This window comes from Petaurus breviceps, unplaced genomic scaffold (genome assembly GCF_028583685.1).
Source record: "Petaurus breviceps papuanus isolate PSGF00001 unplaced genomic scaffold, PetGlider_PUasm1.0 490, whole genome shotgun sequence".
In the NCBI taxonomy this organism is placed as follows: domain Eukaryota; kingdom Metazoa; phylum Chordata; class Mammalia; order Diprotodontia; family Petauridae; genus Petaurus; species Petaurus breviceps.
This window is the reverse complement of record NW_027186352.1, coordinates 5,243,466-5,260,070: the sequence shown is the minus strand read 5'-3', so window position 1 is coordinate 5,260,070 and position 16,605 is coordinate 5,243,466. Positions and strand designations below refer to the sequence as shown.

The 16,605-nt window shown below is 49.6% G+C and overlaps 1 protein-coding gene across 1 annotated transcript in view; it reads left to right on the top strand.

The window, feature by feature from the left end:
* The first annotated feature begins 1,076 nt into the window (after positions 1 to 1,076).
* Positions 1,077 to 16,605, top strand: part of GLRX3 (glutaredoxin 3) — a 35,036-nt gene continuing 19,507 nt past the window's right edge. Inside the window, exons 1-2 of the mRNA XM_069101693.1 lie at positions 1,077 to 1,242; positions 2,918 to 3,026. Coding sequence (XP_068957794.1) covers positions 1,127 to 1,242; positions 2,918 to 3,026 — 225 coding nt within the window. The 5' untranslated portion in view covers positions 1,077 to 1,126. The remainder of the gene's footprint in view (positions 1,243 to 2,917; positions 3,027 to 16,605) is intronic.

The window sequence follows — 16,605 nt, the reverse complement described above, 5'->3', positions numbered from 1 at the left end:
TGGCCAGTGAGAGGTGCCGGCCCGCATCTATTTCTCTATGAGAGGCCACAACCCCCCCTTCCTGAGAAGCTGCTACAATGTATCCCCAGAGGCAGCTGCCAGGTGGGGGGTGGGGCGGAGCGGGGATGGGGGTGGCCACCGGCTTTGGGTCTCTCGAGCCCCCGATACGGGGCTGGGGGGTCGGCCTCTAGATGACCTTTATGGGCCCAGGAGGACAAAGGGACACGGACGCCTGGTGTGGGTATGGTGGGGCGCGGGTCTGGGGGCCACGAGGGCAGGACGAGCGCAGGGGAGGCACGGGTGTTGGGCTCCCTCTGTGGGCCTCAGTTTCCTCAAATGTAAAAAAGGGGGTGGGGCGGGCTGCATGACGTCACGGATCCCTTCCGGCCCTGGAAGCCTATGAGGTCACTTCCGTGTGCCGCAGGAGAGTGGGCGGCCTCCCCTCCGGCCATGCACCAGTCTTCTTTGGGAAGGCGCTTCCGGAGCCAGAATCCTCCGGGGTAGAAACGTGTTTGCCCCTCAGGCCTCCGCAGTTTAGGAACCGCGCCCAAGGGCGGCCCCTCTGCGCCTGTGCCGGAGCCTGCGTCAGGGCCGAGGAGGAGCAGGGTGGGAGTGGGGGCGGGGCCTCCTTTGAGCCCTTTCACCTCCTAACCCCTCGGGAGTCCAACGAGGCCAACTCCTCCCCCTCTTCTGGGTGACCCAATCATAACCTCTTCTGGAGCCTGAGCGGGGGGGGGGGGGGCGGGGAGGGCGGAGAGTAAAAAGGCGTGGCCTTTCTTGACCTCCCGATCAGCCTTTCCTTCCTTCCTCTAGCTCCGCCTCCGGGGACCCAATTACGGCGTTTCCTGGAGCTGGAGTGGCTGGGCGGGTCTTAGAGGCGGAAGAGGCGGAGCCTCCTCAGCCTTTGTCTCTAGGCTATCCAATCCCAGTGTCGGCCGGGGTCGGGGGCGTGGTCTCTCGGGTAGCTTCGTCGCTGTCGTGTTTCCTCTCCGCCGCTTTGCGCAGCCGTAGCTCGGCGCTCGGTGCTCGGCGCTCGGCCCTGCCGCCTGGCCGTAGGCGGAGCCGCGGACGGCGCTCTTTTATTCGTGCCTGAGGCGGCGGCGGCGGCGCGCGGGCGGTGGGCAGCATGGCGTCCGAGGCGCCGGCGGCGGAGGTTGGAGCGGAGGTCGAGGCCAAGCCCGGGGCTCTGCTGGAGGTCGCGTCCCGCGCGCAGTTCGAGGAGCTGCTGCGCCTCCGGGCCAGGTACGGGCCGGCCGGGCCCCGTTCTACGCAGGGGGAAAGTAAGGCCTCGGGGCCGGGCCCCGGAGGCCGGTCAGTGGAGGCCCGGGTCTCACCGCGGGGACGGGCCGCTCGGCGGGTGTGCCAGGACGGAGGGAGGCGGCTCATGGCGGGCCGTCCCTCCGGGAGCCCCGCGGAGGCGCTCCGAGGCCTGAGTGAGAGAGGCGGGGGCCCCTGGGGCCGCGGCGCCGGGCACACCGTGACCCGGGAGCCCTGGGCCCCTCGTGTGCCGCGCGCAGCCTGCCCACTGAGCCGCTCCCCCCATTCGGCGTCGGGCCCGGCGCCCTTGTCTGGGCCCTGTGCGGGGCGGGGGGGGGAGGGAGGGCGCCTGGGACAGAAATTTACTAGGACGCTGTGTGTGATACAATGTTTCCCAGCACTCCCTCCGCGGTCCCTGGGCCTGCCCGCACATCGTCCTGTCATGTGGGAAGCTGGCTTAGGCCATCCCGGGATCCCGGATGGGGGCAGTAGAGGGACGGGATGGGGCGTCTGGGGAGGCCCGAAGGTGAGGAGGAACCACTACCCCGGTGGAAGAAGTGCAGATGGAGCAGGTGGTCTTGGGCTGCCAAACCCCGGAAGGAAGCCTCCAGGGCCGCGGTCGGGCTCCCCCAGGCCGGCGCATCCTCCCTGCAGCTTAGCCGTGCTCACATGGTCCTCATGCTTACCTTCGGCCCTGTTGCTCCCCTACTCAGTAAACTGATGGCTCCCCATCAGCTACTTCCTCTGTTGCCATTCAAAGCCCTTCCTGCCCTGACTCCATGGTCTGCCTTCCAGGGACATTGGCCCCCTGGAGCCAGAGACCTCATCCCTCTGCTGTGCATGTTTCCTGGCTCTTCCCCATTCCTGGCATCCGATCCCTCCCATCTTCATCTCCTGACCTCCTTGGCTCCCTTCAGCTACAAGCTGAAATCCCATCCTGCACAAGAAGCCTCTCAGGAACCACCCCAATGCACTGGGCCTTCTTGGGGATTTTCAAGTGATCCATCCTCTCCTAGCATTTTAGTGTATGCTTGTGCCCCCCCCACCCCCTCCCCCTGCCCCAGACTGGGGGGGGTCCTCGAGGCCTGGGCCTGGTCTTTGTCTTTCTTTGAGTTAATTCCTCCCGGGCCAACAGGCAGCACCTCCACTGGGCTCCATTTCAATGGGTCACTGGGCTCTCAGAAGGACAGGGGGCCCAGGCTAAGTCATCTGGCATTCCCCTCCCCCAGGGCAGCTCCACACCTCACTGGGAGGCCCCACTCTAGTCCTGGGCATGGGGCCCACGATGAGAGCCTGGACGCAAGCCCGTGGGGTGGGTCAGGGCTTCCTTAGGCCCTGGAGGCCCCTCTCCGCCCCCCTCTCACTCAGGCACGGCTCTTCTCACAACGCCTCTTAACGGCATAAGCCCCTGTTTAAGGAACACGAGGCGCAGCAAGGGGAGGAGTGTCACCCTCAGGGCCACAGAAAATGGCACTGTGGCAGGACCTGTCCATGCACAGCCAGCTCCGGAAGGAGCATCAGCTTTACAGCTGGCTTGGTGCAGAGGAGGCCTTCATTGCTGGCTGAGTGACTGCACTCGGGTGAAGGGTGTCTGTGTTTGAATAAGGATGTCTTCAAGAAGCTTTTTAATACATCTTTTAAACAGATATCTGGTTTACAGGTCCCTCATTGTCATCCACTTCTGGGCACCGTGGGCTCCCCAGTGCACACAGATGAATGATGTCATGGTGGAATTGGCCAAGGAACACCCACAAGTGGCATTTGTGAAGGTATGGCTGATTGTCCCTGCTTCTTTCTTTGGAAGGGTAGCCGCCTTTTAGGGGTGAGCAGCACTTTACAAGCTCTTCCATTTTCCATGTTGACCTTTCTCTTCTGTATCCCCTGATTTGAGCCACCAGCATTTTGAAAATAGTTTGGGGAATAATGTTGTAGGCAATCCCAGGCTTTTTAGATAGTTTTGTGATTCATTACATATCGCTTCCAGCAGCAAATTGACCATCAAGACTCTCTTTTGCTTAGACCAATGTGAGGGTGACTGCCTTGTCCTGGACAAACTAGGATTGGGGAAGAGCTCTGCCTGGATTGAGAAAGACCTGAGATCAAATCCTGCCTCAGGCACTGGTTAGCTGTGGGGCTCAAGGCAGGGTTACCAAGGTTTTTTTCAGCCCCAGTGTCTTCATTTGTAAAATGGGAATGATGATAAAGCACCCACCTTGAAGGGTTGTTGTGAGGATCAAATTAGTATTGATAAAGGACTTTGCAAATTGGTGAGTGCTGTGTAAATGCCATCCACCTCCCCCCCTCTTCTTCCTTCTCCCCCCCAGTCTTTCCCAGCACCAGCTCTATGGGAGACTGGGAGTGGATCAAAGGCAGGCTCTTAGGAAGCAGAAGGGTTGATTGTAGTTAAAATATTAATAGGAAATGGACAAAGTGGAAATAGGGAAATGTTTAAACAACTGGGTAAAGAAGGAATGTGTAAGGATTAGGGGACCTGAGGGAAGGGAACGGCAGGTGATGTGGAGGGAGGAAGCTGGCTGTGTGAGTGGAGGCAGCCTTGTATACTCCTGCTTCGAGGCCCCAGCTCAGACGCGCTGACGAACGACACGTCCCCAGCTTTTGTCTTGAGTGGTAATGGAGAATTTTTTGGAGATTCTCACTCTTCATTTCCCCCTCACTAATTGGTTTTCCCTCAAAGATAGCGCTTTATGAAAAAGTGCTAGGCCTAAAGTTTGCTTAATACAGGAACCCCCATCGCATCCCCCATTTTGAGAGTCTCATAAGTGACTTTTTGGCATGTGATAGATTCAGCCCAAGTCCCTCAACATTTAATTCAGAGATTCAATGAAAAGAAATAGAAAAGCATTCAGTAACTTTCCAAGTAGAGCTGAAGGGATGAGTCAGTTTTAGCTATTTCCATGAACAGAGTTCTCATATCCCCCCCCTTCCCCCGTAGGATCCAAGCCCTTCGTCATCTGCCCCCCCTCCCCTTTCCAGGCTTCTTACACCTCTGCCTTCTGCTCACACTCCTTGCTGTTCCACAAACAAGAGCCTCTCATCTCTGGGCTCCGGACATTCTTCCCAGCTGTGTCCCCCCAGGCTCTCCTTTCTCTCTGGCTTCCTTTAAGTCCCAAGTAAAGTCCCACCTTCCCCAATCCCCCTTAATTCAAATGCCTTCCCTCTGTTCATTTTCTCCTGTTTATCCTATAAAGACCTTACTTTGTTGTCTCCCCAGTTAGATTGCAGAGTCCTTGAGGGCAAGATGGTCTTTTGCATCTTTTTGTAAGCATAGCATTTAGCACTGTACCTGACACTCACACACCCACACCTCCCCCTCCCATATCTTTCACCTTTGTACATGGAAGCACAGCTAATAAACGTTATTCACAACATGCATATGTACATATACACACTCTTATGATTTTTGCTGAACAAACTGAATTCTGACAAGCTCATACAAAGCTACAATGGACATCACACTTTTAAAATAGTGAGCTTTTAAAAGTTTTGCTAGAAATATGGAAAATGACAATAAACCAGAGACTGACCTTAGACCATAACCCTGACATGCTTGGTATCAGCACAAGGAGGTGTAACATTGTAACTGTGTTTAGCCTGCAATAAAAGATGGTGATTACAACTGAGATGAATGATTGATTATTTCAGTCCTGGGATTAATCAAGATAAAGGTAATTGTTCTCTGTCGCTTTTGATGGGAATCATGTTACTGGTTTTAGTAACACTGCTCCTGTCTGGCTGCTTGTCCCATGATTTATTTAGAGTGAAGACAGAGTTACCTGCATGCAGGTGGCTCACCCTGGCTGGACAATTTGAAGTTGTTAAGGTGCTTACGGGACTTTGTCTTCATTTCAGACACCTGACCTCCAGATAAGGTAGCCAGAGAGTTCCAGGCCTGACTTGGTTTGCAGTGACTTGAGTGAAGACACCTAGAATGGGTTGGGAAATCCTTTCGGGATTTACGGCTTTCTTAAAATTCTCCATTTGCCTTAATTTTTCTTTACTCAGGAGGGTCTGAAGGGCAAATATTTAGCCTTTGTGAAATTTTCAGGGTAGCTTATTGAAAGTTCGGTATATTTGGTCTGAGGTGTTCTGGGGCAGTGAGTCAATAGAATGCAATGTTTTTGAGGGAGAAGCTGTGTTTCCTAGTCCAAGGGCAGCTAGTCCATGTCATTTGAAAACAATTTTCTCTTTTTCCAAAGACTTGTTGATCATGAGCTTATAAACATATGTGAGTAAAAATTGGATTTATCATTGCCATCAATATCTTGCTTTCTTTCATTGGTTTCCTTCTTAGCTTGCTGTGATTTTTTGGGAAGGGCAGTGATTGCTTCCTTTTCAGTGCTACAGATTCCTAAGAATTGTCATGGGACTCTAGTTCGGCCTTTTCATTTTACATGAGGAAACTGAGGTCAGCAGATGTTAAGTGACTTGTCAAAAGCCTTATAGTTAATAATATAACTAGATTTAAACCTGTGTCTTTAGTTTCCTAAGAAGTCTCCTGTTTTTAATTTTTATTCTGTAAAATTAAATTTTTTTAGTGGACTTTGAGTAATTTTATTTTGTAGCAAATGATAAAATAGTGCCTTAAATAACTAGCAATATATTTTGTTTCATATGGTTTGATATCCTCTGTTCATATGGGGGAGTGAATGATAAATAAGGTGATAGCATCTTTCATTCAGATGCTGACAGAGTACTTTCCTCAGCACAGTCATAGCCTTATATACCTAGAGGTGGCAGGGGCCTCAGAGACTGTCTAGGCCAGAGGTGGGGAACCTGTGGCCCTCTAGGCCCTCAAGTGAGGCCCTTTGACTGATTCCAAACTTCACAGAACAAATCCTTTTATTTTTAGCCTTTAAGACGTGTTCAATCTCATGTACTTTAAAAGAAAAACAATCTATACATAATGGAGTTACAGTTTCATGGGCAATTCTCTTTTTCTGTCCTTTATGTGTGGAAATGTTCATCTTATTTCATATTGGTTAAATTCAGAATTAAAAAATAAAGAGAAGGGGAGGCTAGGTGGCTCAGTGAATAGAGGACCAGCCCTGGAGTCAGGAGGACCTGAGTTCAAATGCGGCCTTAGACACTTAATACTTACTAGCCGTGTAACCTTGGGCAAGTCACTAAACCCCAGTTGCTCCTCCCCCCAAACAATAAATAAATAAAGAGAAATGCCAGGAAAGCCTGTTGAATCTGCAGTGACTTTTCTCTGTAGTCTGGATACTTTTGTGATGTGTGTAATCAATAATATTCCTTCATTCCCTTTTCCTTTGGGGCTCCAGTATCCCATGCTGGGCTGGTATGTCATTTGTCTTTAAAAGAAGGAATTCCTCCTATTTTCTTTATCACCATCTGTGTATAATATGTTTAAACAGCCCAGATTATTTGGTGGCCAGTAACTATCATAGCTTAAAACCCAAAACAGAAAGTCAGCATTTGGGAATAGAGCAAAGCTTCTGTGACAGTCTGGAAGAGTCACAGGGGAAGTAGGCAGCAAGAGAGCGTGGAGCGAACATAAGCTTTAGAGTCTCCCTGAGAGCAGGAAGGGGAGAGGGGAGCATCACTGGCTCTCCTTGGACTACCTTTGATGGGCTGATCCGGGCTAGGCCGGGGTCATGCCTGGCTCCTGCCTTGATCATTACTCCATGCATACTGACTAGATTTATGGACCCTCCAGTGACGCCTCCCAGGAGCCTCTCAGAATAACTCCTGGTGATAGCCTTCTATGCTCCCTGCCCCTTACAGTTCAAGATTAGGTCATTTTTTTTTTTTTTGCTTGTTGGAGGGCAGTTGGGGTTAAGTGACTTGCCCAAGGTCACATCGCTAGTTTTTGCATTAAGTCTCTGAGGCTGGATTTGAACTCAGGTCCTCCTGACTCCAGGGCCAGTGCTCCCTTCACTGCGCCACCTAGCCGCCCCAAGATTAGGTCATCTTTTCATCTTGTAACATCCTGCTAGACTAGAACACAACTTAGTGGAAGGAAAGGTGGGAGTTGAAGAACCTGTTTTCTAGTCCGACCCCTGCCCCTGAGTCACTGAGTCGCTGACCAAGGCTTCTAAGAATAGAGCTTGGGAATGCAGGGTGGTCAGGTTAATCCATCCAGGTTATCGCTGTGGTCGTCCCACAGTGGGATCTTAATGAACGTTTGCTGAATTACTTAACAGAATGCTAATAAAAACAGCTCATTTTCCTTTAGTTCAAAGGGTTGTTCATAAGCTTGTTCCTTGTGGCGCCTTGAGAGGCAGGGAGCTTCAGTGTTATTTTCTCCATTTTTCATTTCCACTTATTCTCTCTCTTTACAATTTCAATTGACATTGAGGCCCAATGGCAAATCCTTTTATTAAAGCCCTAGACTGTAGGCCATCCTTTTCACTGTAAAGATGTGGTAGCCGAGGTCCTGGAAAGATGTGTGACACTCACCCAAGGTCACCCAGCTAGGTGGCTGAGCCAAGATTAGGAGGTCATAGTCTTCTCCATTTACTTCACTATATTCCCTTCTTCAGACCGATATCTACCTGCTACAGAAGAAGTGTACTCTGGAACTTAATTTATCCTTCTATAGTGCTTCTTTAGCCTGTTAAAATATTTGAGTAATTTTTGGCTATATTTGGTATTCTTAGTAAAAAAAAAAACAACACTTTGTTCAAATTTAAATGAAAAGAAGTTATGGGTTGGGGCATTTTCTTCAGTCCTCAAGAGTGGCAGTGGTGTGGGGTCGAATGTGGAGCCCGACTGCCCGCTGGCCATCTTGGGGACGTTCTCTGCTCCCCTCCCTAGCAGGGGGTCTTGGGTCGACTGAACTGGAGCCTGAGTTTTCTCATTTGTAAAATGTCAGTCATGTTTCCTCCCACTCCTTTTGCAAGTGGTTGTACGGAGCCACAGGGAAAACCCAGATGAAATGATGTGGCCCCTGGGAAGCTCTGCAGAGTGCCAGGGTGGGAGTCTTGTGTCCCTGCCATTGGGATGGGTCTTCGTTGAAAAGTCAGCAGATTTTTTTAACCCTGGGTCCCTTGGGCTATGCCATGGTTGCCAATGGTGCTTGAACTGGAGAAGGAAGAGGGGGGAAGGAAGAAAGAAAAAAGATATGAGCCTAGGGGGGGGGGCTCGTGGTGACACCAGCAATGGCAGCTGTGTAAGAAATGATCCACCTTTGTACCGCTTGGTAGTTCTTGCACCTTGAGAGAAAGGACATAGGATGATGGTACCTTGAAGATGCTAGGAGACATTTTCTGTCGGATGAGTATTGAGAGAATGGGGCATAAAATGACTAGAAACTAGATTTCTACACTGGCCTCCCAGAGCAGTGGAGGGCAATGTCTTCTTTCTTTTAGGGTGTGGGCAGGAGTCTGATCATTGGAGACTGAAAAGATACAGATGGGCTCCTGAAGACTATAGGGACTGGGGCAGCTAGGTGGTGCAGTGAATAGATCACCAGCCCTGCAGTCAGGAGGACCTGAGTTCAAATCTGGTCGCAGACACTTAGCACTCACTAGCCAAGTGACTTTGGGCGAGTCACAATCCCAGTTGCCCTGCCTTCCCCCTCCAAAAAATAAAGCAACAATAACAACGAAAGACCCTAGGGACATTTAGGAGCCTCTGGTAACATGAGCAGTAAATGAATTGGTGTGACACACACCTGTAATCAGAGCCTCATTACAGAGAGTCGGGGGCTCTCCGTTCAGGAAGCATAGAAGGAAGGGTATGTTTTAGGGCCTGCCTACTGCTAGTGCAGGTGTAGCCAGTGCCAGGGTAGCCAACAGGGACTGGGTTGTTGGAGAGGTGAAGGGGCAGGGGTATCCACCTTGTTACTGGGCTGTTGGGAGAAGTGTTTTTGGCAAAATGCAGAAGAAAGAGGCTGAGAAGAGGCAGAGGAGGACTGAAGCCAGGGCCAGAAGGTGGAAGGATGTGCTGCACCAAGGGAGTGGCTGGTTTCAAGGCTCTTCCTCCAGCTGGTCTTGCTTCTGGCCCCTCCAAGGAGGACACATCATCAGCCTGTGTCTCAGGGATCACGAATGTCACTGGGAAAGAAGGCATCTATAGGAAAGAGAAAGGCCTCATAGTTGCAAACTTCAAGTAGCCATGTGCCAGCTGCCTCAGCAGGGCATTTGCTGCTGGTTCTTCGTGTGTGTCTGGGATGCGATGTCCAGCCAGGCTCCCAGGAAATGGTATGTGAGGTGTTTCTGGGAGATAGAAGTAATGGGCAGCAGCAGCATCCCGGTCAGGACATGGGACATCTGCCTGTGCCTTGTGGGTCTTCTCATAACAAAAATTGGGCGTTTCAGAAGAGAGGGAAGCTGGTTAAGAAGATGGAATCACAGGAGCCAAAGCAGCGCTTATGATAAAGCTGTGATCTGCTTTTCGCTGGGGTACATGGTTCTCACCAGGCTGTACTAGACAGACCATGGGACAGTGGGGGGGGGGGCGCGTAGAGCCAGCAAGACAAGAGTTTCATATCCGCTTGACTGAGGGGTAGCTCTGGAAGGCTTGGCATTGCAGAGCAGAGGCTGATGGGTATTGGCAGCAGATGGCTTCTCTGTCCAGTGAAAATCCTCGTCTGGATATGTAAGGCATGATTTAGGCAGGGTCCTGGAGACGCAGAGTTAAGGATGAAAGCCAGCTTCTGTTTACAGCTCTGGTCCTGAGGGTTCTAAAGCAGATGTGCCGAATGTGGCTAATACACGTAAACTAGAGAGCTCCTTCATCTTCATAGCTATTTCAGAGGCCTGTTGGGGATGTTACTCAAAACTGGAGTATGACAGAAAGGGCATGCTTTTGCTCAGCAGAAAAGGTTAGATTTTCATGTTTTTTTTTTTTTAAGGGCAGTTGCAGTTAAGTGACTTGCCCAGGGTCACACAACTAGTAAGTGTCTGAGGCTAAATTTGAACTCAAAATGTTTGTTATGAGGAAATCTATGAAACAGATTTGAAGTGGGGAAGGCTTGGTGGGAAATGCCTCAATATCACAAGAAATAAAAGGGCTGCTGCAGGCAGATCGTGCTTAGAGACCCCCCTGGGCCAAGGATCAGCACAAGGTTGGAAGGCAGTGCCTGCTAGTGATAAGAGAATCAATTGTCTAGACATCCTCTGGGATTTGGCCAGTGGTCTCTTTCTCACTCCCTCCCATTCTCCCCACCCACCTCTTTTAATCTGTCCCATCTTTTTCTCTTCTTTTCTTGGCCATATCCCTCCCCCCCCCCCCCCCTTGATAAGATTTCTGCTTGGGTGGGGGTGTGGAGACCCAGCTGGGGAGAGGGGAGCAGGACCTGGTAAGGTGCCCATTGCAGTAGTTACGTTTGCACTTGAAAGATTCATGGCCAGGTCTAGTCTAGGATCTGGTCTCATGTATACTTTGGGGTCTTTTTTTACTTAGGATTTCTTTTGAGGTACAAATTTTTTCTCCCCATCTTTCCCCTACCCCCCACCCCAAGATAGCGAGTCTACTGAGCACCCCTTCCCCCAGTCTGCTCCCTCCTATATCCTCCCCCATGCCTAGAATTTTTTTCAGCACTTTTTTCGGTTCAGTCCCTCCTCTGGGGTTCCTCCAGGGATAGGGAGAGTATTTTCCCCCTTCGTCTTCTCTTTCTCCTCCAGTTTGGGTTTTCCATAGGAGAGACAACGATCCTCCTAGAATTTACATGTACAGAAAAGCCCTGTTGAGGTTGTTTTAGCCCCCTTTGTGATTTTTGACTGGCTCCTGGAGGGACAGAGACAAGCACTTTGTACTATTCCTGTCATTCAGTTGTCTTGTAATGGCACAGACTGACCAATACTAACAAGACAAAAACATACAGATTCAAACTTATCGTGGGCACAAGAATCGCAGTGGTGTTAGGTTTAGGTAGAATCTAAGTGATTATTTTTCATCATCTTAAGTGAGTTGGAATCTTCCAAATTTTAGGAAAAAGTGTTTTGTTTGAAATGGCTCTGTGAAGTGCTCACTCTGGTGGTCAGTGCCTGTATTAAAATATGTTGGGAAAGAGGATTTGGGCCTGTTCTATTACCGTGTCAAGATGACAAGGAAATTGCTCACATCGATCAGGCATAAAACAAGAATCTAAATGTTGACCCTCACATTCAAAGCTGTAACAAGGCTCAAAATCTTTCCCAGTAAGTCGAAGCCAGCAGTATTTTAGGGCTAGTGCTGGAACAGCCATGGGATTTCCAGAGACTTCTCTCCCTTGGAGTCAGAATTTCATGGAGAGAGCTGGACACATCCACAAATACGCAGCCAGGCAAGTGGAACCTCCAGGGTTGAGCCCCTGCTGGCTTCTTCCTAGCACAGCTACAGACTCCCAGGGGGATCCAGAATGATGTTTTATCCTTCTGGTTCTCTTTGCAGAGCCCACCCTGAGAGTTAGAGGAAGATGCCCCAGGACTCTCACACACTTCACCTGGACTGCGCTGCACCCTTCCCTCAGCTCAGTGCAGCAGACATTCCTGAAGTGCCTGTTAGGTGACCTGTACTGTGCCAGACGCTAGAGAGATCAAGATAAAAAAAAAACCTCTCAAGTCGGAATCACTCTTTACTCTTGTGCTGGGAGACACGCTGGGCCGAAGGGTATGCACAGGCAGTTTTCAGATGCAGAAGTTAAAACTGTCTATAGCCATATGAAAAATGCAGATTAAAACAGCTCTGAGCTCCCACCTCCCACCTGGCAGATTGGCTAATACAACAGAAAAGGAAAATAATAAATGTTGGAGAAAATGTGGGAAAATTAGAACACTAATGTATTGTTATAGCTGTGAACTGATCTCACCATTCTTTAGAGTCGCTTGGAACCATGCCCAAAGGGCTGTCAAACCAGGTAGACAGACCCCTGCCAGGTCTGTGTCCCAAAGAGATCATAACAGAGGGAAAAGAACCCACATGTACAGAAATAATTTTTAGCAGCTCTTTTGTGCTAGCAAAGAATTGAACATAGAGGGATGTCAGTTGGAGAATGACTAAACAACTTGTGGCAGGTGAATGTAATGGAATACTGTTGTGCTGTAAGAAGTGGTGAACAGGGGGATTTCAGGAAAATCTGGAAAGACTTGTTGGAGCTGATGCTGAGTGAAGTGAGCAGAACCAGAACACTATGCCCAGTAACAGCAACATTGTGCAACAGTCAGCTACGATAGACGCAGCGCTCCTCAGCAATACGGCGATCCAGCACCGTTCCAAAGGACTCAAGAGGAAAGTGCTGCCCACCTCCAGAGAAAGTCGCGAGCCCGAGTGGACATGGAAGGAAGCACGCTGTTTTCACTTTTTTTGTTTTTTCCTTCCTGTGGTTTTCCCTTATGTTCTCATTCTTTCACAACATGACCAATGTGGAAATGTGTTTAACATGAGTATGTTTGTAACCTGTGTCAAATTGCTTGCTATCTTGGGGCGGGGGAGGGAGGGAAGGAGAAAAATTTGAAACTCAAAATCTTAGAAAAAATGAATATTGAAAACTCTTTGTAACTGGAAAAAATAAAATGCTATTAATTGGAAACAAACAAAAAGAAATGATGAGCGAGACAGTTTCAGAAACACTTGGGAAGACGTAAGTAAACTGATGCAAAGGGAAGTGAGCTGAACCGGGAGAACAGTGTACACAGTAACAACTTTGTAATGATCGGCTGTGAACACTTGGCTGCTTTGATGATGAAAAATGCTGCCCGCCTCCAGAAGGAGAAACGAGAGACTCCAGTGCAGATTGAAGCATTTTTTCCCTTTGTTTTTCCTGGAATGTGGTTAACACAGAAATATATTTTGCCTTGTCAGGTGGGCATCCTTCTTTTCACTTTCTCAGTGGTGAGAGGAACGGAGAGAGTTTGGAACTGAAAATGAAGTAAAAACAAGTGACATTGTTTTAGAGGGAATGTCATGTGCAAAAAGTTTATTTAATACAAGATGATTTGAAGAGGAGGGAACCATAGCAATTGGGGGATATCAGGGAAGTGTCCCCCTGCCCCCCGTTATTGAGCACTTATTTTCTTTCTCTCTTACCTTCATCTTCCATATTGAAAAACATTAAATCTCTGTAACAAATAGAGTCAAGCAAAATAAATTCCCCATTGGCCATGTCCTGAAGTTTTGTTCTGGGTCTGCATTTTGAGAAGGAAGCTGGTGTACTTGACTGTCCGTTGGAATAGTGCATGGCCATTGCAGGGATCAGAGTTCTTAAGTTTTTCCAAGTTGTTGCTGCATCAGTTATCTCCTGATTCTGTTCACTTGCCTTCTTCAGTGGTGCATACAGATCTTCCCAGGTTACTCTTTGTCATATGGTACAGCACACCAGTATTTCATTCTACTCATATGTCAGCTGTAGACACTCTTAGTTTTCATTTCTTTGCCTTCGTACAAAAGAGATCCAGGAAAAGTTCCCTGAGGATTTGGTTTTTGAGCAGAGCCTCCATGGACTGCAGGATTAGTGTAAGTAGAGATAAGGAAGGAAGAAATTGCTGACCCTGAGGCAGCTTGTGTGAATATCTGAAGGTGGGAGACAGCTGGGAGTGAAGGGGAATGATCTGAAGCCCTGGCATTCTGTGTGTCATTAGGGCTGTTGTGCAGCAGGTTTTTGGTGTGATGCAGAGACGAGGTCAGATACCTTTCTTAGGAAGGCTCATTTGGTGACTGGAGAGGTCAGGCTAGAGAGGGGAGAGACTAAAGGCAGGGATCCCAATTGCAGAGGCTGGTAGAGCAGATGGGCTGAGAAGCAGCACCATGACCCCATGTCTGCAGGGGTAGTGCCCGAGTGCCTGGAGTCAAGTGCCTTGGGTTGAGAGGGACTTCGGGGGCCCTCGAAATGGGGACTTGTGACTCAGTGGCTATTCACTGGGACAGCTAAGAAGGATGGGGCCTCCCTGGGAAAAAGGGAGCTTTGAAGGCAGAGTCACAGGGGGATGTATGTTCTTGTGATTTCTGTTTGGACCTGTTGAGTCTGAGGTGCTGCCATTATTTGGTCTAATGAGCAGTGTGGGCCTGGAGCTCCTGAGGGAACTTAGGGCTTTCTGGTCCTCCTTCTAGTAGAGAGGATGGGAGGTTAGCATGGGAGAAGATGGGGACCCCTCCTTAGGTAGTAGCATGTGAAGTTGTGCATGAGGTGCCATAGAATTGTTAGAGGACCAGTTCGGTCCTGATTTTCCAGAAAGGGTTAACAACGGATCCGTCCCCTGGAGCTCTCCAGTTTGCTTTCAGTTCCTTGTCAGATTCCTGTGAGCACCGATCTCTAAAGGCCAGTGTAGATTCAGCCAGAGCAGGACGTAGCAGACTGTTCTATTTCTTCTCGATGCCTGGCATGTTCATGTACAGTTTCCCTGGATTTTTGTACGACATTAGGCAGTCTCTTTGTTGAGCTGGTATAAAAGATGAAAAGATGGCTTGGATGCCAGTGCCCTCAAGTTGACTTCAGAGTTGTTTGGTTTTGGCCTTGGCTGCCAGAGGCGAGATCTCTCACTTGTCATGTTCACGCAGGAGCAGAAGGGGCGCCTTGTGGGGAGTAGCCTACCAGAATCCACAAAGGTCTGAATGGGCCAAAATGTCAGGTCAGGCAAGGAGGAGGCAGTATGCTGGAGACCAAGAGTGAAGTTTGACTCTTGGATGCTTCCCGAGTCAAGACTGTGAAGATCATTTGGCCTCTGCAGACCCTCCTTTGTGGTGAGATGTTCCTGGGTTCTATACTTTAGCAAAGACTTGGGCAGTCCATGAATGGATTGGGAGGAACTGGCCATGTTGGATGTGCACAAGAGAAGATGAGGAGACTGAGGTAGATGCTAATCATCTAACCATCATTAAGCACCAGTTACTATATGTTGAGCCCTGTGCAAAGGTCTGCAGATGCAGACAAAGGCAAATGGCAGTCACTTCTCACAAGGAGGGGGTTTTCTCTTTTTGGTTCCCTATGGGACTGAACCAAGAACCGTAGGGGGACGGACGTTGCAGAGTTCAGTTGAGCCAAATCCCCTTGGCTATCACGGGAGACCGTTTCATGTTGAGAAATGTCCTGGGCTGCCATGGAGGAATCCATGACTCTCCTTTGAAGCTGGCTGAGCATGCATCTGTGGGAGGCAGAAGGAATCCTGGTTGAGAGCTGGCCCAGATGCCCCGACCTCCCTTCAGCCCAGGGATCCTTTGAAGAGGAGAATGTAGGAGACAGCTGTGCCGAAGAACTGAGTCAGAGAAGTGATCAGTGTGAGGAGCCCAAGAGGGCTGAGCACTGGTAACTGGTAATTTTGGTAGAGCTGGGAGACCAAAAACATGAATTGTTCAGTCATTTCAGTCAGGTGGGATTCTTTGTGACCCTATTTGTCTTTTCTTGGCAAAGAGAAAAGTGAAAGAGTGGTTTGCAGTTTCTTTTTCCAACTCATTTTACAGATGAGAAAACTGAGGCACACGGTCACACAGCTTGCAAGTGTCTGAGGTCAGATTTGAAGTGAGGTCCTCCTGACTCTAGGCCTGGTGCTCTCTCCTCTGTACCGCCCAGCTGTCCCCAGAAACCCAAGAACAAGGGGTAATGAGGAAGTGGGAGCAGTGACCAGTCTCCTTTCTAGGAGGTTTGCTGTGAAAGACAAAAGAGAGGTGTTCTTAATAACAGTAGCTGATGTGCAGCATTTTAATGTTGGCAAACGTGTCACCTCTAATGTCCTCTCACCAGCTGTTACGGGAGTGTTGCAAGCGTTTTCATCCCCATCTTATTTTAGAATTCTCTAAAATGGATGAAGTATTAGGTAAAGTCATTTGCCATATTTGAAGTGGAATTTGAACCCAGGGCCTGCTCCACTCCCAAGTTGGTGCCCTTTCTACTAGACCAGATCCAATTAAAGTTTATTTTTTGTTTTTCTGAAGGTAAGTGGATTTGTGACTATCAGAGGAGCTAGGACAAAGTCAGGTGGAGGGGACAGGAAGAAGTGAGCCCCGGGGAAGGTGGAAGGGCAGAGAGGATGAGGCTTGGGCCCTTAGGGAGGAGGCAGAGACCCGCTGGGCTGGCTGAAGGGCCCAGCTGAGAAGAGAGAACTTGCCTTTGGGTTGTGTCTGTGGGCTGTGGGTGCAGGACCTCTTCCTCCTCCTCCACGGTTTAGTGCTTGCGAATAGGCGTAGAGAGCGGCACCGTGGGACTGGTCAGAGACTGAGGGTGGATAGAAGACACTGACGGGAGGCTTTCGAGCTTATGAAGCACTTCACACACATCTCTGAGAGCTCGTATCCCCATTTTGAGGTCGAGGACGCTGAGATTCCAAGAAGCTAATGAGGGTCTGAACCCTGATTTTCCTGTCTGGTGTCAGGAGGAGGGGCGGACAGAATCGGGGTGCTGGCCTGGGAGAAGAGAGGGTGGGGTGAAGGGAGTGCAGAGAGGGCTAAGTT